The sequence below is a fragment of the Ctenopharyngodon idella genome, chromosome 1 (genome assembly GCF_019924925.1).
Source record: "Ctenopharyngodon idella isolate HZGC_01 chromosome 1, HZGC01, whole genome shotgun sequence".
Taxonomy (NCBI): Eukaryota; Metazoa; Chordata; class Actinopteri; order Cypriniformes; family Xenocyprididae; genus Ctenopharyngodon; species Ctenopharyngodon idella.
Genome location: NC_067220.1, coordinates 19,020,636 through 19,046,029, shown reverse-complemented (window position 1 = coordinate 19,046,029; position 25,394 = coordinate 19,020,636). Strand labels below are relative to the sequence as shown.

General features: G+C 36.4%; 1 protein-coding gene across 1 annotated transcript in view; it reads right to left on the bottom strand.

Moving 5' to 3' along the window:
* Positions 1–1,838: 1,838 nt before the first annotated feature.
* The window catches only part of prss12 (serine protease 12), a 42,144-nt gene continuing 18,588 nt past the window's right edge, over positions 1,839–25,394 (bottom strand). Inside the window, exons 8-13 of the mRNA XM_051893493.1 lie at positions 24,042–24,183; positions 18,862–19,064; positions 16,535–16,613; positions 16,262–16,384; positions 8,679–8,977; positions 1,839–4,620 (exon numbers count right to left, since the gene is read on the bottom strand). Coding sequence (XP_051749453.1) covers positions 4,313–4,620; positions 8,679–8,977; positions 16,262–16,384; positions 16,535–16,613; positions 18,862–19,064; positions 24,042–24,183 — 1,154 coding nt within the window. The 3' untranslated portion in view covers positions 1,839–4,312. The remainder of the gene's footprint in view (positions 4,621–8,678; positions 8,978–16,261; positions 16,385–16,534; positions 16,614–18,861; positions 19,065–24,041; positions 24,184–25,394) is intronic.

Genomic DNA, 25,394 nt, shown 5'->3' with positions numbered 1-25,394 from the left:
GTAAAGTTTAACTGGCTATTAGGCTACAACCAGATTCTATAGTGATAATGATACTTCTACTTCAGAAAGGAGAAAGTGCACACGCCAAACCCGTAAATGGTTTAGCAAAAAGTCTTAATAACGTTGGATATTCCATCACTAATTGGCTATTTAATACAGTGAATTACTGGAGATATGTATGTACGTGTGCTTGGAAGATCAGTAGGCTATACGTTTATGAGGTAAAACATTATAAAATTGTGTTTTATATATATATATATATATACACCGATTAGACACCGATTAGGCATAACATTATGGCCAATGACAGGTGAAGTGAATAACACTGATTATCTCTTCATCACGGCACCTGTTAGTGGGTGGGATATATTAGGCAGTAAGTGAACATTTTGTCCTCACAGTTGATGTTAGAAGAAGGAAAAATGGGCAAGCTTAAGGATTTGAGCGAGTTTGACAAGGGCCAAATTGTGATGGCTAGACGACTGGGTCAGAGCATCTCCAAAACTGCAGCTCTTGTGGGGTGTTCCCGGTCTGCAGTGGTCAATATCTATCAAAAGTGGTCCAAGAAAGGAACAGTGGTGAACTGGGGACAGGGTCATGGGCGGCCAAGGCTCATTTATGCATGTGGGGAGCGAAGACTGGTTCGATCCAACAGACGAGCTACTGTAGCTCAAATTGCTCAAGAAGTTAATGCTGGTCCTGATAGAAAGGTGTCAGAATACACAGTGCATCGCGGTTTGTTGCATATGGGGCTGCATAGCCGCAGACCAGTCAAGGTGCCTATGATGACCCCTGTCCACCGCCGAAAGCGCCAACAGTGGGCACGTGAGCATCAGAACTGGACCACGAAGCAGTGGAAGAAGGTGGTCTGGTCTGATGAATCGTGATTTCTTTTACATCACGTGGATGGCTGGCTGGGTGCGTGTGCATCGCTTACCTGGGGAACACATGGCACCAGGATGCAGGTGAAGAAGGCAAGCCGCCGGAGGCAGTGTGATGCTTTGGACAATGTTCTGCTGGGAAACCTTTGGTCCTGCTATCCATGTGGATGTTACTTTGACATGTACCACCTCCTAAGCATTGTTGCAGACCATGTACACCCTTTCATGGAAATGGTATTCCCTGGTGGCTGTGGCCTCTTTCAGCAGGATAATGCACCCTGCCACTAAGCAAAAATGGTTCAGGAATGGTTTGAGGAGCACAACAACGAGTTTGGGGTGTTGACTTGGCCTCCAAATTCCCCAGATCTCAATCCAATGGAGCATCTGTGGGATGTGCTGACCAAACAAATCCGATCCTTGGAGGCTCCACCTCGCAACTTACATTACTTAAAAAGATCTGCTGCTAACATCTTGGTGCCAGATACCACAGCACACCTTCAGGGGTCTAGTGGAGTCCATGCCTCGACGGGTCAGGGCTGTTTTGGCAGCAAAAGTGGGACCAACACAATATAAGGAAGGTGTACTGTACATAATGCTATGCCTGATCGATGTATAAAGCATGTTGTAAGCCAGGTTTAATTTGAGAGCGCCAGTTTCGCCATAAGGCAGCTATTATATGCACCAGTGTCCACAAGGTGGCGCTGTAACACTTCTCTCAATCTCAATCACTGAAACAAATCTCTCTCTGTCTCAGTGAGCTGTCTGGATTAATCGGTCACGCGCCAGAACAATGTAATTGGATAAAGAGTCAGAGAGAAAGAACTCCCCCTCCTGCCTAGAACTGCAGAGGGCTCATATGTATCGGATTCGCATTTACTTGCTGTAATTGCGCTTCTGGCAGGACTCTTGAATTTTACTTTCATTCAGATTTACTTTCATTCAGAAAATCAATATGAATGAATATTAACAAATAATTCTGAAAATTTATTTCAGCCTTTCCCATCATACAGTAAACTTGTCTCCACAGAGATTTGTTTAAAGAAAGAGTGTATTTGAAATGCAGAGTAAACACACAGTGATCCTGTAGGTACATTGTAACTGTTATGTAAACGAATGGCTTTCTGAAAAGACTGTGCTAACACTGCACCGTCAGGTCTGTACACACTGATTCAGACCACTGTGTGAACAAAAACACAGAAAGCTGGACTTGCTAAAAGTTTAGCTTGTCTGTGTATTTTGAAAACCTAAAGCTAACAATTGTTAGAAACGTCCTCAAATACAAGCTATGGATGTGCATTCACACAAACACACAGAACATACTGTATGTTGCCACACAATGAATGATTTTTTTATACATACTTGTCTGATAATCTCAGTCAAAACATTTTTAGATTTCCCTCAAATTAAATTTCCCAGTTTAAGAAGCTGATAGTTCTTTGACAGTAAGGTACTATATTCCATTACGTACTCCAACGACAAATGTTTACACCAATTGACAAATGTTTAATGCTCCAAACTGAGGTTGTAAGACTTTAGGATTTGAAGTTTCTCTAAATATTTACCAATGTTTGATTTCTTGTTAATGACATTGCAGCCCTCATGAATTGAGCATCACATGCCACATGACTTGACATACTCCTTTTAGGCAAGAATAAAAGCACCATGTCACAAGTCCAGAAATATTTAAACATACATATAATGATAATACTAAGCACTACTGAATTATTGACCCTGTGTAAACAGATTAACACTTTTTACAGTTTTCATAGTATAGTTAATTATCACGAGATTACAATATGACTGACCCATGTATAAGAAAAACATGAAATTTACAAAAATCTAAACTGCAACACCATAGTTTGTGCAAAATAACAGAGCTTGTGGTTGGTCAGAGGTTTTCTCTCTTTTTTTTTTAAACACAGACCATTAATGGATTTTGTTGAAAAAGGGACGTAGTCTGTATCAAGACTACATTCATAAATCATGCTCAAAGACACTTTTGTGATCATTAATCATGCTAACATGAAATGCTCCTCATCACAACACTAAACAAGGAGGTATAAACAGCTTTGCATTGCACATAATTCCCATATCCCACAGATCTCTGGCTTTTGGAAGAGTGTGGCACTGCAAAAATATTAAGCAAATAATGATATGTGCTTTTTGTCCTCATGTTAAGATAGGACAAGCCTCAGTCCAACTATCATCATGAACATCTGATTTATAACAAATGATGTCATGGTTCCTGTGGAGGTTTATGATGTCATCTAATGTGTTGATGAGGTGATGTGGTTGGTTACTTAGCAATGGCATGGTAACTGTATCCCAGGAGTTTAGAATTACCATACATTTCTTGGCAGGAAATCCAGAATCTTCTCCTTTCAGCATTAAAGCTTAATGTGATTTCAAGCCTTTGGAACGTTCTTCAATCCGCTATGTATCAAATTGGAACATTATTTGTCCAATTTTACGTTCAAATAGTATCTGTCTCTCAATGGCATAAAGTATACAGTCACTTCGGTGCATGTTCATTCCTCCTTTTAAGAAAAGAAATCAATAATTCCATACTCACAATTGTGGTCTCTTCAACCTAGAAGTGCTTTCATTTAGAAAAAAAATAAAAAAATAAAAAAATGGATAAAGACCTGAAATAACATCAATTTAAGACCTCCGAATGCACTGCTATCAAGACGGGCCTTTAAAACGAATACAAATACTGATTCTTTTTAAACTGCGTTTTTCTTTTTTCCAGTAAAAATATCTAACCATCCTTAAAACAAGATAAATTTAGTGTTAAAAAAAAAAGGATGAAGACCTGAAATAAAGTCAGTTTAAGACCACCAAATGCATCGCTATGAAGACGGGCCTTTAAAACTAATGCAAATACTGATTTTTTTAATCTGCATTTTTCTTTTTCCAGTAAAAATATCTAACCATCTTTAAAACAAGATAAATTCAGTGTTAAATTAACAAAAAAAAAAAAACCTGACAAATCATTTTTGTCTTGTTTTAAACTAAAAAATAGAGATTTATGCCTAAAATACAAAAAAAAAAAAAATGTGCAATATGTTATATCTTTTTTCAATCCTAAAAATAAAAATGTATTTATTAATTGTTTCTAACATTTTTCTAAATTGATTCAGGATGTTTAGATATTTTTACTGGAAAGCAAAAATGCTGATTAAGAAAAGGATTTTTTTTTGCAGTGTAATTTCAGTGCAAAGTTCAAGTTTTATGATGACTATAATTTGCCAGGCACTGCGTAATTACTACTATCTCTCTGACATTTAAGACTTATTTGGAATACTAGAGTTAATTTCAGCTAGTTAAGTTATAAAATTGTTTTAAACTATTATCTAAAAATGTGCTTCATTTTTCTGCTCGCATAGTCAGAATGTCTGTTATTAGTTGATTGAAATTTCCATCAGGTCCTACTGGCCGATGACCTTCTTAATCCAGGGCACAAAGGCGGAGACTTTGGTGTAGACGCCGGGTGCGTCTTGCAGTCGACACGCGTGACCCCATGATGTGACCCCATACACAACCCAACTTCCACTCGGCCTCTCACATACCAATGGACCTCCGCTATCTCCGCGGCAACTGTCCACGCGGCGGTCGTCGTGGGAGGAGCCGGCACACAGCATGCGATTGGTGAACTGGTCAGAATAGCGCTGCTCACACTGACGCTTGCTCAACACGGAAATCAAGGCCTGCTGGAGAGTTTTTGAATATGCACGACCTGAGAAAAGAAAAGAGGAAAAAAAATCCAACAGGTCAGAAAGTCCGCCATTCTTTTAACTTGAAGCCTGGAAGTAATCAGACTTAACTGTTCACGTATGCAACGGAGTGTGCAGTCACTTTTCTCTCAGTGTGATCACACACCTCATTCATCCCACTTTAGAATACCGTTAAGTCCACTTACTGAGAGAAGACTACTCAAAAGACTCCACAGGTGATTTACAGCACAACGTGACCATAGAATGAAACCCCACTATTAGCACGTCACATGATAATCTGTAGATGCACGACACTGACATTATAATTACACACTGTAGTTCCTTGATGATTTCCTCATGTTCTCTGTCAGCCTCTGATTACAGCTCTGTCATGTCTGTCTTTTTTGATGAGGCTAGACAGCTGGAAAGGTGTGGCCAGAAAAGAAAATAAAGTGTGCTTAATTGTATTGAATATGCACTTAAATGAAATAAAAGGCCACTTAAAAAGTACACTTTCAGGGATATGTTTCTGTAAAAGTGCACTTTGTAATAATAATGACAAATTAAAAGTTTAAGTACATTTAAATAATTATGTTTTAATAATTGTTTGTTGTGCTTTACAGAAGTAAAATGTTACACATGTTGTCTAATATACTAAAGCACATGTACTTGATTATAATTATAACTGAGTGTTTTTCGATATTAAAAGTTAAAAGTTAATTTTAAAGTTAATACATTTTAAATGTACTAACTTGCATATTCATTATTACAAATGTGCAATTACAAATTTATTTAAATACAAGAAAAGTTTCATAGAAAGATCGTACATTTGGCAGTGCACTTAAGCCATATTTCAAAAAAATAGGAATAATTATAAAATTATATATAAAGATGTACTTAAGTTCTACTTAAAGGGTTAGTTCACCCAAAAATGAAAATTCTGTCATTAATTACCCACCCTCATGCCGTTCCACACCTGTAAGACCTTTGTTCATCTTCGGAACACAAATTAAGATATTTTTGTTGAAATCTGATGGCTCCTCTCTCAAGATCCATTAATGTACTAAAAACATATTTAAATCAGTCATGTGAGTACAGTGGTTCAATATTAATATTATAAAGCGACAAAAATATTTTTGATGCGCCAAAAAAACAAAATAATGACTTGTATAGTGATGGCCAATTTCAAAACACTGCTTCATTAAGCTTCGGAGCGTTATGAATCAGCGTGTCGAATCATGATTCGGATCGCGTGTCAAACCGCCAAACTGCTGAAATAACGTGACTTTGGCGCTCCGAACCGCTGATTCGACACACTGATTCATAACGCTTTTTGGCACACCAAAAATATTCTCGTCACTTTATAATATTAATATTGAACCACTGTACTCACATGAACTGATTTAAATATGTTTTTAGTACATTAATGGATCTTGAAAGAGGAAATGTCATTGCTGGCTATGGAGGCCTCACTGAGCCATCGGATTTAAACAAAAATATCTTCATTTGCGTTCCGAAGTTTAACGAAGGTCTTACGGGTGTGGAACGGCATGAGGAGGAGTAATAAATGACATTATTTTCATTTTTGGGTGAACTAACCCTTTAAGTGTGTCAAAAAAGCACTCTCAAGTTCAGCTAATTGCATTTAATATAAATTTAAACTAAAATACATTTTACTTTAACTGCAATTAAGCACTCAAAAACATTACATTCAGTTCACACTTACAGTAAGTACATTCTTTTAAAGAATCTCATGTGCGTATTAAGTAAAAGTATGCTAAAGAATACATCATAATCGAATAAAAATGTATATTATGTTTGTGTAGGTATGTGTATGTGATGCTAGCTACTAATATTTTTGTCTCGCTGGACATCTGGTTGGAGAAATTATCAAATGACATCATTTTACAGGCCCATAATCTCACAGAACACTAACACAGACTCTTTTGTGATTATGAACACGTTAAATGGCACTCAGTCATGTGCTCATACATAGACCAGTGCTTACAAATACCCTCACGCAAATATGCAACCTTGTTTGCAAATACCACCAAGGATACAAATAATTGCTAAATGTTTGAAATGGATGATGCCTGCCTGATTGTTGCAGAAAAGCAGATGTTGTACATGTTCAGCAAACAGAAACACAAAAACAATTTTATCATGTATTAAGCAGATTTCTACAAATGCTGACAAATGTTTAATTGTTTAAAATTCCACACTTCTTGCCTAAATACAGATGGTTATTTTCAAGTTCAAGTGAAACAAGTTGTTTTCTGCTTAAAACTGAACTTTTCACACTAAACAACTTTATAACATGCGTTAGTTATCCTTTGTTGTTAAGTCTAAATGAACATTCTGTTGTTAAACGAATAATTCAGAATCTAAATTCTGAATAGATGAGCCACGTACAAAAACACACCTATGACCTTAAAGGAAAAGTTCACCAAAAAAAAGAAAGAAAATTCTCTGTGTTTTCAACCACATTGACTTTCATCAGACAGTAACAGTTGAAACATGTTTCAAAACATCTTTTGTATGCTGCAGCAGATTAAAGAAAACAACATGAGTTTGGAACGGCATGTAAATAATGACAAAATAATAAATGCATTTACTTTTTTGGTGAATTATTCCTTAAAGTGAGCCTATGGCCTTCATTACAAAAGTGTAACAAATATATTTAAATACATGACAATGATCAATAGAAATCACATTCGGGTATATTTTAGTTTATTATAAATGATTGTCAGTACATTCACCAGTAAACCATATTTTAGACACTAGAAGTAATTATGAATTTACGCCTAAAGTAGGGCTTTCAAATGATTAATCGTGATTAATCTGACCCAAAATAAAAGTTTGTTTACATAATATACGTGTGTACGGTATATTTTCATGTATACATATATAAGTGCACACACATATGTATATATTTAACAAATATTTACATGTGTGTGTGTGTGTGTGTATATATATATATATATATATATATATATATATATATATATATATATATATATTATAATTTATATTATATATAAATAATATTTTATATATAAATATATTTTTGTTAAATATACACATGCATGTGTATATATATATATATATATATATATATATATATATATATATATACGTAATAAAAATACACAGTACACATATATTATGTAGACAAATTTTTTTATTGGATGCGATTAATCACGATTAATCATTTGTCCTGCTTAAATGAGAAATGAGTCAAAACAACTTTTTTGACTGAAATTTATACTATAACGCATTTTTATTGAATTGCAATTATCATGCAATTAAGTGTCTAAAAATATTATTCAATTCACACTTGCTGTTATTATATTCTTTTAAAGTATATTATTTATGTAGTAAGTACTCTTTTTAAAAGTATGCTAAAGTATTCTTTTTCACAAAGGTGAGAAGTTTTATTCATAAATCAGGGTGCTTCCCTTTGAAGAAAATGTTTTTCCTTTACACTTCTGCTCTAACTTTTGTACTAGTCTGATTTACCCTTGAAATTCAGTACTGTGGCACTGCTGAAATTGCCAGTGCTTTTCCTCATTTGTACATCCACTAGATAAAAGCATCTGTTAAATGATTAAATGAAAATGTCAGCACACCATTTTACCAAAAACTTTAACTTGTATTTCCTCCAGGAGTTTGTACATGCCTGTCAGTTGGTGAGAATCACACAGTGAGAGAGTGATTGTTTCAGACGGAACACAGAACAAAGACTGATATCTTACAGTGTGTGATCATCGCTGTCAGTTCTGCTTTCACACTGTCTGATCACATCTTATGCCTGTCAGCCTGTGCTATTCAAAAGAGCCAAAAACACATCCATTTTACACGCTCAGCCTCAGTTCTTGTTCTAATTGTGCTCAAAGCATCCTTCATTTCAAGAATGAAAGTTTGAGGCTGGCAGTCTAATTGTTTCTGAATCAGATCTGCATCAATTTCTTTAGTTTTAAGGAAATATGTATGGAGAAGTGTTTGAATGTGTGTGTGTGTGTGTGTGTGTGTGTGTGTGTGTGTGTGTGTGTGTGTGTGTGTGTGTGTGTGTGTTTCCAACCTGTGTCTCCCCAGCCTGTGATGTAGCAGTTGGCGATGTCCTTTGGCACTTTTTCCCTCCGCATTGGCAGGCAGGCGGGCAGCACGAAACGGTTCAGCATGACGCACTCGCCCGTGACGCCCCTGTGAGCTCTGTGGCCAGACACACGCACCAGTGCCAGGTCGTAGTCATTACTGTCAGCATGGTAGCGCGGGTGAAGGACGATCTTCTCCACGGCATACTCTTCCTCATACTCTTCAGGAACCAGAGAGTGATAATCACCCACACGAACTTTATACAGCCCAGTGCTGTTACCGTATCTAAGAAAGAGCGCACAACAGACCCGTAACTAAACTTTAGTCCAGTGAATGTCAGATATATTGGTCAGATATATAACCATGACCACTTAGTGATTAACAGAATTTAATCTACATACAATATTTTGGTGAAAATATACTGGTGATCGGTGAAAATTGGTGAAAATATATTGGTGATCGGCTGATATTAGAGGGCCTCATTTATAAAACGTGCGTACACACACATATTTGAATTTAGAGTGTGCATACACTAAAATCTATACCAACATTCATATTTATAAACACGGTCTTCGACATGGAAAAGTGCTTAGCGCCACGTCAGGGTTTAAGTAGGCGTACACACTTTTCCCTGTGGCAGAGAGTTGGAGTACTGCAGGTATTTGGAAATCTAAGCAATTCTTGCCGCTCGCCATACTCAAGTAAAAGATTTGGACGTTGACTAGTGCTCTTTTATATGTTATTGGCATTAATTAGGTGGCGTTTACAAGGCGGTGATCTGAAAGCATTCAGCTGCGCACAATTTCAAGATTATTTGCAATTTATGAATTTCACATCTAGAAGAGAGGAGTACGCATGTTTTTTGAGTATGTTCATTCTCTAAATCACAAACTTTGGAAATGTAATGTATATTAGACAATAATGGATAATTATGTGTGTATGCGTGTATCAAACTGCCAAAGTCACGCCCCCCAGTGGTGAACCATTGAAATTTCCAAATACTTATGATGTAACAAAAGATTCGTAAAGCTTCGAAGCTTCATGAAGCAGTGTTTTGAAATCGCCCATCACTAGATATTGTTAAATAAAGTCATTATTTTGTTTTTTTGGCGCACAAAATGTATTCTCGTCGCTTTATAACATTAAGGTTGAACCACTGTAGTCACATGAACTGTTTTAAATACGTCTTTAGTAGCTTTCTGGGCATCTGAATGTGTTAATTATCTTGCTGGCAATGGAGGCCTCACTGAACCATCGGATTTTATCAAAAGTATCTTAATTTGTGTTCCGAAGATGAAGGTCTTACGGGTGTGGAACGACATGAGGGTGAGTAATTAATGACATTATTTTCATTTTTGGGTGAACTAACCCTTTAAGGTATGCCATTAACAATGGTTATACTATGATAACTTATTAAGGCAAAAAGCCCAAATAAAATTACAAAAAAAGAGCATACAGACAGGACACCTTCAGTAAGACTGAACACAACTGAACAGCACATAATAAACATCAAAGAAGTATACGGGACAACACAGCAGTGCAATGTATTATCACAGGATGATTTATGACTTCTCTATGTGCCACTCAAATATGCCCTCACATGACAAATCAGGTCCGTTCCTCAGGAACTTCATGTCAACCGATCTTAGGGTCCCCAAAGCCAAACCATGTGCACTCACAAACACACACTTGCAAAACCACAGTCACGGTCAGTTGGTGAAAACAGATACATACAGGATGTTTTCTTTTTCCATAAACCGAACACCATGACATCACACCCACAAAGGTCTTTGCATGAAACAGAATGTCTCCTGTGCTTGGCAGTCTTTAATATTGTAGGGTTTCTTTGCTGTGAATGGTGAGATTGACATATCTCTTCATAGAAAGTTTTCAAACTGGGGTCTGAGGACCCCGGGAGAGCTGCAAGGGGGCCTGTGGAAACGTTTTTTAATGTCTTTTAAATATATAAAATTATATATTTATATATAAATAATAAATAATATATACAATAAAATAAAACAAAATAAGAAAATCATTAGATTAATCACAATTATTATATTCTATTGACAGCCACAGTTGTATTTTTCTTCTCAGGTTTATACGTATAACATAATGGTGGATAGAAAAAACATAAAATGCCTGTTAATTTAATAGTACATAAATATTTCCCATATGTAAACTATTTAGATACTGTATAGCCTATATGAGATGGGAATAAACAGAATGAAGAGGTGTAGTTTGCACTGCAGTAACCGTTTACTGTGTATGTGTATCTGTCCCTCCTGTCTGCTTGTTAGTGATTGAAACCATTGGTGTGTAACGGAAATATATATGTGGTGCCAGAGAGAGAAACAGCAGTGTCCTGTTACACGGTCAGGTCTTTTCTGGAAAACGGATCTGCCCTGTCCGGAATGACACTCTTGGTCTGGCAGTAGTCAGCAGCAGGATCAGCACCACATTCCCAAAGGCTCTTCATGAGACACTCTGGAAAGGGCAGCTCTGAGCCTGACACTGTATATATTAAGCTTCTAATACTCACAATCAACATTAATCCTTACTGTAGTACTGATATACACACACATATATACAGTGAAACCAAAATTTATTCAGACACCTTGAACATTTCATTCATTAATACAGTTTATTCACTATAGTTTAAAAAAAATGGTAATAAAATATGACAAGATCTCAGAGTTAAACTGTCAGAAAAAAAATAATCTTAATTATGTCAGTTAACACTTAAGCAAAACATGGTCAGGTCAAAGTGTCTGAATAATTTTTGGTTCCAAATTTTTCTCAGTTTTACTGGTAGTCCACTGTATGAAGAATTTTTGGGTATAATATGTCACAGTTTACTTTATTTGGCTATCCTCACTTACATAAATTAACTATAGTGTCCTGCACCCACTAGTAAAAATATATCAAAAATATCAAAAAAAATAATTTTTGGTTTGACTGTATATACCCTAAAATTTATATAAATATATAAAAAATATTATATTATATATAATGAAATATTGTCACAATTTAAAATAATATTTTTCTATTTTAATATTTTGAAATGTAATTTATTCTTATGATGATAAAGCTAAATTTTCAGCATCATTACTCTAGTCTTCAGTGTCACATGATCCTTCAGAACTTCTAATATGCTGATTTGCTGCTTAAAAATTATTATCAATTATTATGATTATTATCAATATTGAAAACAGTTGTGCTGTTGTGCAATTTAATGCTTCATTGCTTAATACAAGTATTAATTTCTTTAAAAAAAAAAAAAAAAAGCAATCTTACTGACCGCAAGCTATATATACATACATATATAATATTTATTATAAAACTTTTCAATTACCTTTTTGTCCCCTTAAATTTTAGTTTAATTGTAATTTGACTAATGACTATTCTAGGCCTGGAAATTCAAATTTAAATATTTAAATTATTAAATTATTAGTTTTTAAAAGACTTTAAGTGGGTGTTAACTGACAGCAAAAGTAATATAAATGTAGAAATAGGGGACATGGGCATTTGCAATTAAATATCCAATTTCAGCTGGTACCAAATTAAAAAACTCTATAAATGGCCAATGCAGCGATAAACCGTGCTCAATTGGTAACTCACATTTGCTCACTAGTCTAACACCCTGTTGCATTGATTTTCAGCTGGAAGCTGGACCTGTTGACAGCTATCAAACTCTTAGGTTGTACATTATGGCAGTTCCGACATTAAGGCTGACTTCAGCATATTGCTTTCTCAATCCTTTAATACCACGTTGGTTGTAACCCCAGAGTTTAATTAAGGCTGGCCAACAACCGGGCATTCAGCATAAAAATAGTTTAGCTCTAATGCGTGTGTGTACATGCTATTTTTGCACAAATGTCATGTTACCCTCTGTAAACTCGGAAGTGAGAGACTAACTTTAGTCTTCTTGAGCTAAATGAGCTCAAATGATTTAAAACAACTGTTATACTGTTCTGTATGCTATTAATTGCATTCTTGAAAGTGTGTGTACATGTCTGAGGAAAAAGAGGGAGGGGGCCGCAAAGGTATCTAGATTTATAGCTCTGTGTAGGAGAGCGTGTAACTAGAGGAAACTTCAGCAGTAGTCTGATGTCATGGATCATATTTTGAGGGCTCAGTGCTTGGATAGTTGATAAAAAACAGATTCAATCTTACTTAAACCACTCACACAGCCAAATATTTTCGACTGAGACTCTTTTTTTTTTTTTTAAATGAAGCCCTAAATGGCTCAGGAAACTGCCACTAACATACATTCTTCACAGTAATGTGGAGCACAGTCTCAGACCTGAACTGAAGACAGATCATTTACTAGACTGATCCTTATGGGAAGCAGAAAGTGTTTGTGTCGACATGTTTTTTATTGCTTTGCCTCCGGCATACTATTATTATTCTTCCTTAATGTGAACAGCTATAACGTTTTATCCCTTTGGTGTGGCTAATTGCATATAGTGTAATTTTGGGATAGATGGGATGTATCATTGCCTAGCAGCAAGCCATTGAGTTTGCAATATTCAAAACGTCAGCCCGCTACCCCGTTTGAGCTAGAGAATTTCTTATTTCACATGAGAGTAACTCTCCTTATGAGGAACAAATTTAAAGGGGGGATGTAATGCTATTTTATGCATTCTGACTTATTTACACTGTTAAAGAGTTGGATTCTCATGCTAAACATGGGCGGAGTTTCAAAACACGAGTTGGACATATGACGGAGTATTTCTGTGCCAAATATACAACTTCCGGTTGTGGACATGTCTCGCCGTTTTTTTTGTTTTGTTTTGTTTTGTTTTTAAGTATGGCCCTTTATCACATAATAAAGGGCAGAATTCCTTGTGTAGGCGCTCCTCCCTGATAAGCGCGCACACACACACCACCCAGAGCAAGAGCAAGTGCACGTCCATCAACGCGTTTCGGTTGGGATACGGAAGCCGAGAGATTTTTCAACAATGGCTGTGTCCCAATTCAGGGGCTACACCCTTCGAAGAATGCATACATTATCGAGGCAGTCTCATTTAAGAAAAGTAACCGTTAGATTGCAAAGTAAGAAAGAAATTACAGTATTTTACACCTCACGAGGAATAACAGTCAATTTTATTATGGTTAATTTTCTTAAATTAGACATCCTTGATGATGTATGCAGCCTTCAAATGCGACCTCCGGAGGACGCAGCCTCCGAATGAGACGCAGCTCCTGTCACCGAAGGAGTGTGTTTTTGGTTGTGAAGGAAAGATTACCTTTTTCAGCTTCTCAAAGAACCCAGCGTTAAGGGAAAATGGATAAAGTTTGTTTTCTAGGGCAGCAATGGAGTTGCACACGTATGTTTGTTTGTTCCCGGAATTTCGGTGATGAATGCTTTGTAAACAAGTCCCAGTTCGGCACTGGATTTGCAGATCGCGGGTGGTAAAGCTGCATCAGATGTCTGTGTTTCGTTGGCAATCGGCACGCAAGTGCATATAAATGTAAACAACACGAACGTTTTTGTTCCCTTTTTATTTATAATGATGTCGCAGCTTGCAGACAATCTCTACACAAATGCTGCGCGCGCTTGTGACTCTTTAGTTCTGCCCATGGCAGGCACGCCTCCAGGAGCTCGGCTTTTTTCGGAAAGACTCGGTACAGCATATGTATCTTTTATAAATATGATAAAACTAAAGACTTTTCGGAGATATGAAGGATGCAATACTACTCTATAGGTACTCAAGATTAACATGAGATTGGCAACTGTGTGTGATACCCCCCCGTTAAAGGCTCCGTTTTGAAAGATAATTCTTTAGTAAAACCATTATTTTTTATTATTATTATTATTATTATCGCTTTATTTTAAATTATTACTTTGGGAATGGATTTTATAATTTTGCCACATTTAAATTTAATTTTTTTAATTTTTTAATTACATTTTTTTGTGGGTTTACAAATGTAAGAGTGTCAATGCAACTCTATAGACAGTTAAACGTGGGTTATCGTTTCTATAAATACTTTAAGAAAATGACTTATTTTGCCTGGAGTGCTCCAAAATCAAAAAGAGGAACATTAAATAAGGCTGAAGAAAGCACTCCATATTTATGTAGTTTTCAAGAAGAGAGATGTTTGCAGTCTTATGGGTAAAAGTAATGTTGATTAAGTCAATGTGTATTAGCATGTGTATTAGCATTTATACCATTTTATAGCACTTACTAATCAATTCTGTATTTATTTTATTATTTTTCAGGAATTATTTAGTTGTTTAATTGTATATATTGTCCTAACCAACCCCTAACCCTAAACATACCTGTTGGTAACCATCTTGAAATATTTAACCTAATTTGTTTCAGTATATGAGTAACAATATTCTGGCTCTAAATTCAGTTTTCTTGGAAAGAAAGACTATTTTGTGTGTATGTGCGAGACTTCAATTCATTAGCTGCAGCGCAGTGTGGCACTTCACGTCTGATGTGTGACTAACACATTAAAGTGCAGTAAAAGGTAAAACATTGCTCTACAAACTAGCATGTTTATTAATACGTTAATAAATTAAAATCATTTAAAAAAAAAAAAAAAAAAAACAGTTTACAACACCCAGCAGCATAATGAACTGTTTTGGCACAGCTAAATAATAACTGGAGACTGCTGACACTGAAAGCCCTGCACATTAAAGTTTAAAAAGGTCACGCCTGCTCTTACATTAAAATAAGCTGGAAAGATCATTAAAAATGAATCATTTCCATGGATCTAGTCTGCATCTGTTTGTTTGAAGTTTAAATCAGGTCTCCTCTGTTGGAGTAGAATTGGCTAGTGAACAATTTATCAGTTAACTCTTAACTCTTCAATGGAGAGTCATCAGAGAAAACTAAGCAAAACATGAAACTTTACATTGATTTTTAAGTCAATTTCATCTGCTTCTTAGCAATAGCTTTCTATACAATCTGGATTCTGCTCCTCGCATGTATATATTGTATCATTATATTATTTCATATGAAATGTCAAAAGCAATAATATAAGAATCTGCACGGATGTTATTGTTTGGAAATTAATTTACAGAAAAAGAAGAGGAACACACTGTAAAACATTTTGTGATGTTTATGCTACCTTTTTTTGTCTTATTACACAATTGTGTTTCAAATGTATTTACATTTTTAGATATTTTTACTAGAAAACAAGGCAAAAGTTAGTTTTTTTGCAGTGTGATATCTTCACTGAATGCCGAATATTTCGATTTGCTTGCTCTGCCTTTGTTATTGAACTTGAATTATTGGGGCTATTTAACTTTGTTTGTTTTGCAGCTGGAATAATTAAGAGTGTTTATTTGCAAGTCACAAATAATGATTACATAATTAGGCACAGGCTCAGAGAAAGTGTGGGAAGAAGGTATATTGTTTAAAACAGATAATTAGAAATATGTTTTGTTTGTATTTCAGCCTTTTTTGTGTTATCTAGCTGTGTGAGTCACAGTGGAAAATCGGAAACACAAGAAAGAAGTGTGTGTACATGTTTGTGTGTGTGGGTGGACTTAATTTATGCCTTGCAGATGTGATACAGAATGAAGATGTACCTGTCCATATGTATGCGTGTATGTACCTCTTAAAGCAGTGAGCAGAGGTGAGGATCCAGCAGCTGTTGATCAAAGTGGCTCCACATACCAACCTTCCATCTGCCTGAGACCCCCGCATACGCACAGCTGCCTGCCACGGCCAGCCCCCACTATACCACACAAACACAAACACACACTATAAATTTGCATTTTAACCGCTCTGCACAAACATCTCATTCTGACCACATTAACAAGTATTTTCAAATGTGTAATTTGTTATGTCAAAGATGTTTGTATACATTTTGATCCTCTCTGCTTACCGTAGAGAGTTTTCCCCTCCTATTATTCTCTTCTGACGGGTATGAGAGGGTCTTAGACCACACATGGAGCCCAATGCCTCTGTAATGTGAAGCAAACACATGTTTCTATAAAGCAAGTATGGGTGAATCTCACGAAACCTGTTAGGAACATCTGCCTCAGAAAAAAAAAACTATATATATATATATTGCAAATGTAAAATGAAGCCTAGGAATCATCTTCTCATCACTTTAATATGTTTATATAATTTTAATTATTTAGGTATTAAAATGATTTATATAAATAACATAAATAATATTTTTACATCATGTCAGTGTTTGTTGTACTGCCTTTAATTGGGTAACACTTAAGTTTAGGGTCCAATTCTCACTATTAACTAGCTGCTTATTAGCATGCATATTACTAGGATATTGGCTGTTTATTAGTACTTATAAAGCAGATATTAATGCCTTATTCTGCATGACCATATTCTACATCCCTTAATCCTACTTAAAGGATTAGTTCACTTTCAAATGAAAATTAGCCCAAGCTTTACTCACCCTCAAGCCATCCTAGGTGTATATGACTTTCTTTTTTCTGATAAACACTCTCTGAGATATTTTAATAAATATCCTGACGCATCTGAGCTTTATTATGACAGTGAACGGGACCCACGAGTATGAAGCTCTAGAAAGTGATTCCATCTACATCCAACCATCATAAACGTGTACTCCACACGGCTCTGGGGGGGTTAATAAAGGCCTTCTGAAGCGAAGTGATGCGTTTGTGTAAAAAAAAAAAATATCCATATTCAACAAGTTATGAAGTAAAATATCTAGCTACCGCCGTCCATATTCAACGTACGAAGAAAGTGTAAAACTCTTGCAGTTCAAAAAGCTTACGCTACATCCTATACCTTCCCTATTCAACTTACAGAAAAAGTGTAACTGACGCGACACCAGTTTACACTTTCTTCGTAAGTTGAATACGGAAGGCGGTCTGGCGGAAGCTAGATATTTTACTTCATTACACAACTTGTTAAATATGGATATTTTTATACAAACGCATCACTTCGCTTCAGAAGGCCTTTATTCAGAAAGAAGAAAGTCATATACACCTAGGATGGCTTGAGGGTGAGTAAAGCTTCGGCTAATTTTCATTTGAAAGTGAACTAATCCTTTAATACCTAAACTTAACTATTAATAAGCAGTAATTATGAGTTTATTGAGGCAAAAATCATAGTTAATAGTGAGAATTGGACCCTAATTGAAAGTGTGACCGAAAAATGTATTACAGTATTTTTTACTGTAAAAAGAATATATTGAAGAGTACCACTGAAAATAATGGGGGATTATGGTAATGAGACATTATAGGCTTAATTTTCTGTATGCACAATATAATTTATTTATTTTTCACCTTTTTGATTTTGGGGTGAAATGGGACATGGGCATGTTTTTGTGAGATTCAGCTGTATGCATATGTGTACATACAGTACAGAACTGCTTGATGGACCCAAGGATGTAGTAGTATAACATTATAACACAAAAAGATGTGTGTAGCTTGTGTGTCCTCAGCGTTTAATGGAGAAAGCACTGCAAGCCGGATAAACTAGCATTAGCGTAATTAGATTGATAAGAATAATAAAGCATAAATGAAGTCTAAGTGCCAGTGATCATGAGATGGCGAGCCAAACCACATCCTTTAAAGCAGACATAACACACACACACTCCACTCCGGCACAAACTAGAGATCTGATCAGATAGGTTTCATCTTTCACTCTTGCCTTTAAATGGTTTCAAGTATTTTTACAGGTGTGAGGATCTCTAAATCTATCCTTCAAAACCACTGTCTAGGACTCTACCTGTGCTTCAAAATGCACATTTTCCATTAATTTTAAAGACCACCAAATACAATGAAGTCAGATACTCTTGTAAAGTCCAAGAATGTCTGTTCATTCAATTCCAGTTCATTTAATGTGCCTAAAAGAAGTAGATCATCCTAACACAAAAATTCTGTCATCATTTACTACCCTTCATGTCTTTCCAAAACCATGTGATTTTTTTTCTTATAAGAACACAAAAGGAGATGTTAGGCAGAATGATCAAACTGCTCTTTTTAATTCAGTTTAAGTAAACACTATTTTTCTGGTAATTATGGGTTTTTGTCATTTTTGAAGCTTGAAACTTTCATTGCATAGAAAAGAGCTGCATCAACATTCTGGTAAACTACTCCTATTATGCTTCATGAAAGAGAGAAAATCATACAAGTTTGGGTAAATATCCCTTTAAACCTTGCCAGTATAACATATTTGAATGCTGTAGCTATGAGAGGATCAAGGAGAATGTCCCACCTTTGTCCCCAGCAGAATCCTTCTGTAACCCATAGTCACAAATAACGCCGGCATCTTCGCTATGGCGACAGTTGTGTGTCCCAAACGGCTGTTTGATACAGTCAGTCAGAGAATGTTCCCCACCCGTACACTTTACGTTGTCAATGTGAATAGGTCCCTCGCCTTCTCCAAAATATGCCATTACACGAGCTTTAGCCAGCCCACTGCAGAAGAATGACAGTAAAAGATACATTTTGTTACATTTTTGTTTCAAAACTGTTATTGTTAACTAAAACTAAATATAAAACTATTAAAAAATGTTTGTTAAAATAGTTCATTGTCATTAACTAAACTGAAATCAGTAACTTGAAGTAAAATTAAAATGAAAACTGAAAATATAAAAATAAAGGTTAATTCAATAATATTAATAAATACTACAGATGCTGGTCATATAATTAGAATATCATCAAAAAGTTGATTTATTTCACTAATTCCATTCAAAAAGTGAAACTTGTATATTATAGTCATTCATTACACACAGACTGATATATTTCAAATGTTTATTTCTTTTAATTTTGATGATTATAACTGACAACTAAGGAAAATCCCAAATTCAGTATCTCAGAAAATTAGAATATTGTGAACAGGTTCAATATTGATGACACCTGGTGCCACACTCTAATCAGCTAATTAACTCAAAACCTCTGCAAAGGCCTTTAAATGGTCTCTCAGTCTAGTTCTGTAGGATACACAATCATGGGGAAGACTGCTGACTTCACAGTTGTCCAAAAGACGACCATTGAAACCTTGCACAAGGAGGGCAAGACACAAAAGGTCATTGCAAAAGAGGCTGGCTGTTCACAGAGCTCTGTGTCCAAGCACATTAATAGAGAGGCGAAGGGAAGGAAAAGATGTGGTAGAAAAAAGTGTACAAGCAATAGGGGTAACCGCACCCTGGAGAGGATTGTGAAACAAAACCCATTCAAAAATGTGGGGGAGATTCACAAAGAGTGGACTGCAGCTGGAGTCAGTGCTTCAAGAACCACTACGCACAGACGTATGCAAGACATGGGTTTCAGCTGTCGCGTTCCTTGTGTCAAGCCACTCTTGAACAACAGACAGCGTCAGATGCGTCTCGCCTGGGCTAAAGACAAAAAGGACTCGACTGCTGCTGAGTGGTCCAAAGTTATGTTCTCTGATGAAAGTAAATTTTGCATTTCCTTTGGAAATCAGGGTCCCAGAGTCTGGAGGAAGAGAGGAGAGGCACAGAATCCACATTGCTTGAGGTCCAGTGTAAAGTTTCCACAGTCAGTGATGGTTTGGGGTGCCATGTCATCTGCTGGTGTTGGTCCACTGTGTTTTCTGAGGTCCAAGGTCAACGCAGCCATATATCAGGAAGTTTTAGAGCACTTCATACTTCCTGCTGCTGACCAACTTTATGGAGATGCAGATTTCATTTTCCAACAGGACTTGGCACCAGCACACAGTGCTAAAGCTACCAGTACCTGGTTTAAGGACCATGGTATCCCTGTTCTTAATTGGCCAGCAAACTCGCCTGACCTTAACCCCATAGAAAATCTATGGGGTATTGTGAAGAGGAAGATGCGATATGCCAGACCCAACGATGCAGAAGTGCTGAAGGCCACTATCAGAGCAACCTGGGCTCTTATAACACCTGAGCAGTGCCACAGACTGATCGACTCCATGCCATGCCACATTGCTACAGTAATTCAGGCAAAAGGAGCCCCAACTAAGTACTGAGTGCTGTACATGCTCATACTTTTCATGTTCATACTTTTCAGTTGGCCAAGATTTCTAAAAATCCTTTCTTTGTATTGGTCTTAAGTAATATTCTAATTTTCTGAGATACTGAATTTTCCTTAGTTGTCAGTTATAATCATCAAAATTAAAAGAAATAAACATTTGAAATATATCAGTCTGTGTGTAATGAATGAATATAATATACAAGTTTCACTTTTTGAATGGAATTAGTGAAATAAATCAACTTTTTGATGATATTCTAATTATATGACCAGCACCTGTATAATAGAATATAAACAATACTAAAATACTACTATTGTATAAAAGCTTGAGATGTGTGCTGTTGTGCATAACAGCACCAGTCAATTATTGATTAATTCACCAATCAGAATCCTGTAGTTTAGCAAGGTTCAGTTACCTTCCTCAATATGAAGTGTGAATGTTACCTACAAGCATAATTAAACACTAAACAATGAAAGATCTGTGTGGGTTTCGGGTGTATTCACTTAAGAAAAAATAAAGGATATTGTACCACACATACACAGGCAAGCACAAAATATCAAATATAACACAAGAGAGAAGTGTCGCCAACTCCAGCTGAGAGAACTGAGCTCATCAGAAATGAGCATTAGTTACAGTGTGATAACCTGACCTCTGACCCCCCCTTAGGAGGTGAGCATGAGGGAAGGTGTTGATCACATTAGTGTGTGTAAATCTGACAGTCTTCTCAGTTTTGTAATCTGAGCTCAAAAAAACCTGCATGATTCATAACTGAACTTATATCACTTCCAAACAAGAAAAACAATCTGGTGATGAAATAGACTACAGCCTATTGCTAAATAAATTTATTGTGAAATGAATTTTCTATTGTGATAGAAGTGAATTCTTTCTCTCTCTGTTCTCCTGAGTGCATTTAACTATGTGTGTGTCACTGGCAACATTACAACATAAAGTTTTATAGTCTTTATTTTAATGCTATTCATAGTTTTCACGTGACGTCACACCCTTATAAGAATGCCCACCTGGTGGGCAAAACAAGGCTTTCCTCCATTGCCCGCCAGTCTTTTTTAGCAGGTTTGTGCTAAGTACTAATGTAGTAAGACAGTGATATTAAAAGACCAAATTCAGTTAAGCAGATGTCCCCAGAATTAACACAATGCACAGTTTCTTGTTAAGCGTTTTTCCAAAGAAAGCCATTATAAATAAAACGCTTAGCCATTTAGCGTGTTGCGTTCATATTCTGGGCTCATCTGATCACCTGTATATTAGTATGCATCTTCAATAAGGTTTATACTGAATTTGATCTTTTAATATCACTGTTTTAATACATTAAGGGACTTTAAGTGTTTTTCACGTTAGAACGTCCTGCTGTTTTTAGTAGTTGAAATACTGCAGCAGGTGTTGTATACGGATCACAAGCTGCCCAAAACTTGCATTTTGTTCACATGTTTTTGATTTTCTTCTTTTGAGATGGAAAATTGACAGGTCTGTAATTCTCTAACAGCTGGGGGCTCGTCCGGGATATTCCCAAGAAACACGCGACTGAGAAGTCATCCTCCATCACAGGTAAGTTGTTTTTAATGATTTCCTGTGGTGGTAGGATTGATTGATCTCATAATAGGTAGTGTTATCCTTGGATGGAGCTCTGAGAGAGTTAGTCCAGGAAGATTTGTCTGTAAGGGTACTGTTTAAATGCACAGCTACCTGACAAATATTTTGGTTTCCCTCTGGCGCGAGAAAGATCTGTTTAGATCCGCTCTGACGGAAAACAAAGTATTGATGGGAATATTCTGTTTGACGAATTAATAAAATTGGCTGAATAATTATAATTAAAGAATTATAAAGAGACCCCTTTGGTGTGGTGTGGCAAATTAAAAATCAAAATTGTGATTAAGTGAAGGATGGGTCAAAAGATATCAAGACCAATTCAAGATGAGACACCCCGAAACTGGATGTTTAGAAAAAATGTTGTATATTGGACCGAACCCTATTAATCATATTTAAAGGGGTGGACTCAGGGAAAAATACAATTGGATCCTTTCCCCGAAGACGGCTCTTTTAAGCCAGGGGATATGGAAAGTGCAAATTCGATGATTAATGGGGGCTGGGGAGATCCAGAGTGGAATTATGAGTACATGAAAGAGTCGTACAATAAATGGAAAGAAATGAAAACATATTGCGATAAAGGTCCAGAGAGGCCAAAATTAAAAAAGGGAAAAAGGGGTACCCATCCCAGCCCCATGCCCCTGCATCTCCATCAAATATTTGTCAATATAAGGCTCCTACATTAGAGGAATTGAAACAACCTCTCATTCTACCAAAATTATACCCCATTGTGCCAGAATGTGGGAGGAGGAAGAGCATTTAGAGACGAGGAGCTAAAAAGGATGTTAGAAAGATGGGTGATTTCAAAAAGAGATATATCATATGCCGCTAACACTAAACAGGGGCCAAAAGAATCCACCGCAGCTTTCGTAATTCGATTCAAAAAGCCATGGGGGGAGGATTCTAAATTGCCGACCACAATTTTGGCCCGTTTAGATCTAATTCAGTCTGCATGTTTTGCCCTCCAGGTCTCCGTGGCAGTCATGTGACTGAAAACTATGAATAGTAGTATGTCATAAAAATAGTCATTAGAATAGTCAGGTTATAACACATTTTGCTAGATAACAATGGCCCTGTTTACAGCTGGTATTAAGATGCGTTTGGTCGATCGGATCACAAGTAGATGAGGGAGACACATACCCTGTTTACACCTATTATTTTAATCCATCTCTTTTGTCCACTTTCAACTACTTCTGTCTTGATTTCTTCAAGGGGAGGGTCTATGGGCATTTAAATGTATGGGCTCTTTCAGATCTTTCGATCTAATGGACAAAATAAGCTTGCACAATTTACATATGAATGCTGCAGGAGACGACGGAAAACCATACAGAGAGCAGCTTTTGTTTCTGCTCTGACAGCCGCAAGACCACGCCAAATTTAGAAATGATGATGAGAGAACATTGTGCTTGGTACGTTTTTCGTCTGCAAACCAAACTTGCGTCTTCAGCCGACAAAGTTTAAATCAGTTTCAGTAGGTGGAGTATGCAGTCTTTTTCGCTGTTCGAACGCATTCGACCACATGAGCGTTTCCACTACAAAAGCAATCCGGTTGAATGCGTTTTCGACAACCTCTGGAAGTGGTCGAAAGTAGACAAGCTCAAAACGTTTTACACCTCGTTTACACCTGTATTTAGCGTCATCCACTTGTGATTCGATCGACCAAAACGCATCTTAATACCAGGTGGAAAAAGGGCCTTAGATTTGGTTACACATTACATTAAATATCTATGTCATCATTAAATTATTATACCTTTACTTTAGCAGGTCATCTCTGAATGATATGAAATGACTGAACATACAAGGCTGTTCAGATGACCCTGACATGTTGATTTCACCTGTAACCCAGCTGTCTGCACACCACCTCTGCATCCCGATCCGTCCATCCGTCATCACAAACCGTCCCCCACTGGCCACCCACCAGGATCTCAACACGCCCCTCTCTCTCATTCTCTCCGCCCACCAATCTCACAGGTAGACCTGACAGAGAGGTAAAACAAAGTATATGAATGCACACACGCTGTATTTCACTTTGATCAGAAGGTGGTAGTGTAGTGGTTAAACATCTGGGCGGATCTGTTTGGCTATAGGTTTAAACTAGTAGTTGACTGCTAATTTAACATATTAGATATACATATACTTTATATATTCTGTATAATGATGTTTAAAGTGATTTTTCACCCAAAAATTACAACTTGGTGTCCTCTCATGTCATTGCAAATCTGTATGCATTCACATGGGAATATATTTTGAATAATGTTGGTAACCAAACAGTTTTGGTTATTGACTTCCAGTGTATGGACAAAAACAAAACAAAACAAAAAAAACTTACAAAATAATTTCTTTACAAAACATTTCTTTGACTTTCAGACATGACTTTCTTTCTTATGTGGAACACAAAAGAAGAGAGGAAGAAAAGAGGAAATGAGGGAAGGCATATGGAAAGACATCTTATGTCCACATATATGAGTTTGTATGTGTGTGTAACACAGTAAGAGACATAAAAAAAAACACCTGGTGCTGGAGAGACAGTTTTAGGTTTCCACTCATGAAACATCTGCCTCCACTTACACATATACACAGACGCACAGACACGCACATAAACGCAATCAATCATCAGCTACTGGCCCGTCAGCAATATCAGCAGCAGTCTCCGTGCAAGAAAAAGAAAACATGACTTACTAACCATACATTCATACACATTTGCACCCAAAATTAATATTAATTTAACAGCAAAATTTGTTTGTAAAAGCTGATAGTTCTGACTCAAAATTTTGATTAGACAATTATGCATAATTATGACTGCTCAGTAGCTGAATTCCATATTAATGTGCCAAGTTGCTTTATTGCATGACAACCATACAAAGCCTACAGTCTTAGATTATTTTAGATTTAGTGTTTGCTTATTATTTCTATCACTTGAGTCACTTTATAGTAACTTGTGTGCAAGTTCTTATGGCTTATCGCTCATATTCTATGCGTCTGTGTAACGTTCTATACATTACAAGAACATACAGCTTTATGAACATCTGCATTACTAGTCATTCCTAAAGCTTAAAGTTAATTTCTCACAGTTACGTCTCATCTGTCAGCAGTTATACTTTTTTATTAAATCAAATGTACTTCAATGTACTTCATAAAGCCTTCAGCACCAGCGGCATGCACACACATACACTCACATACGATAATGA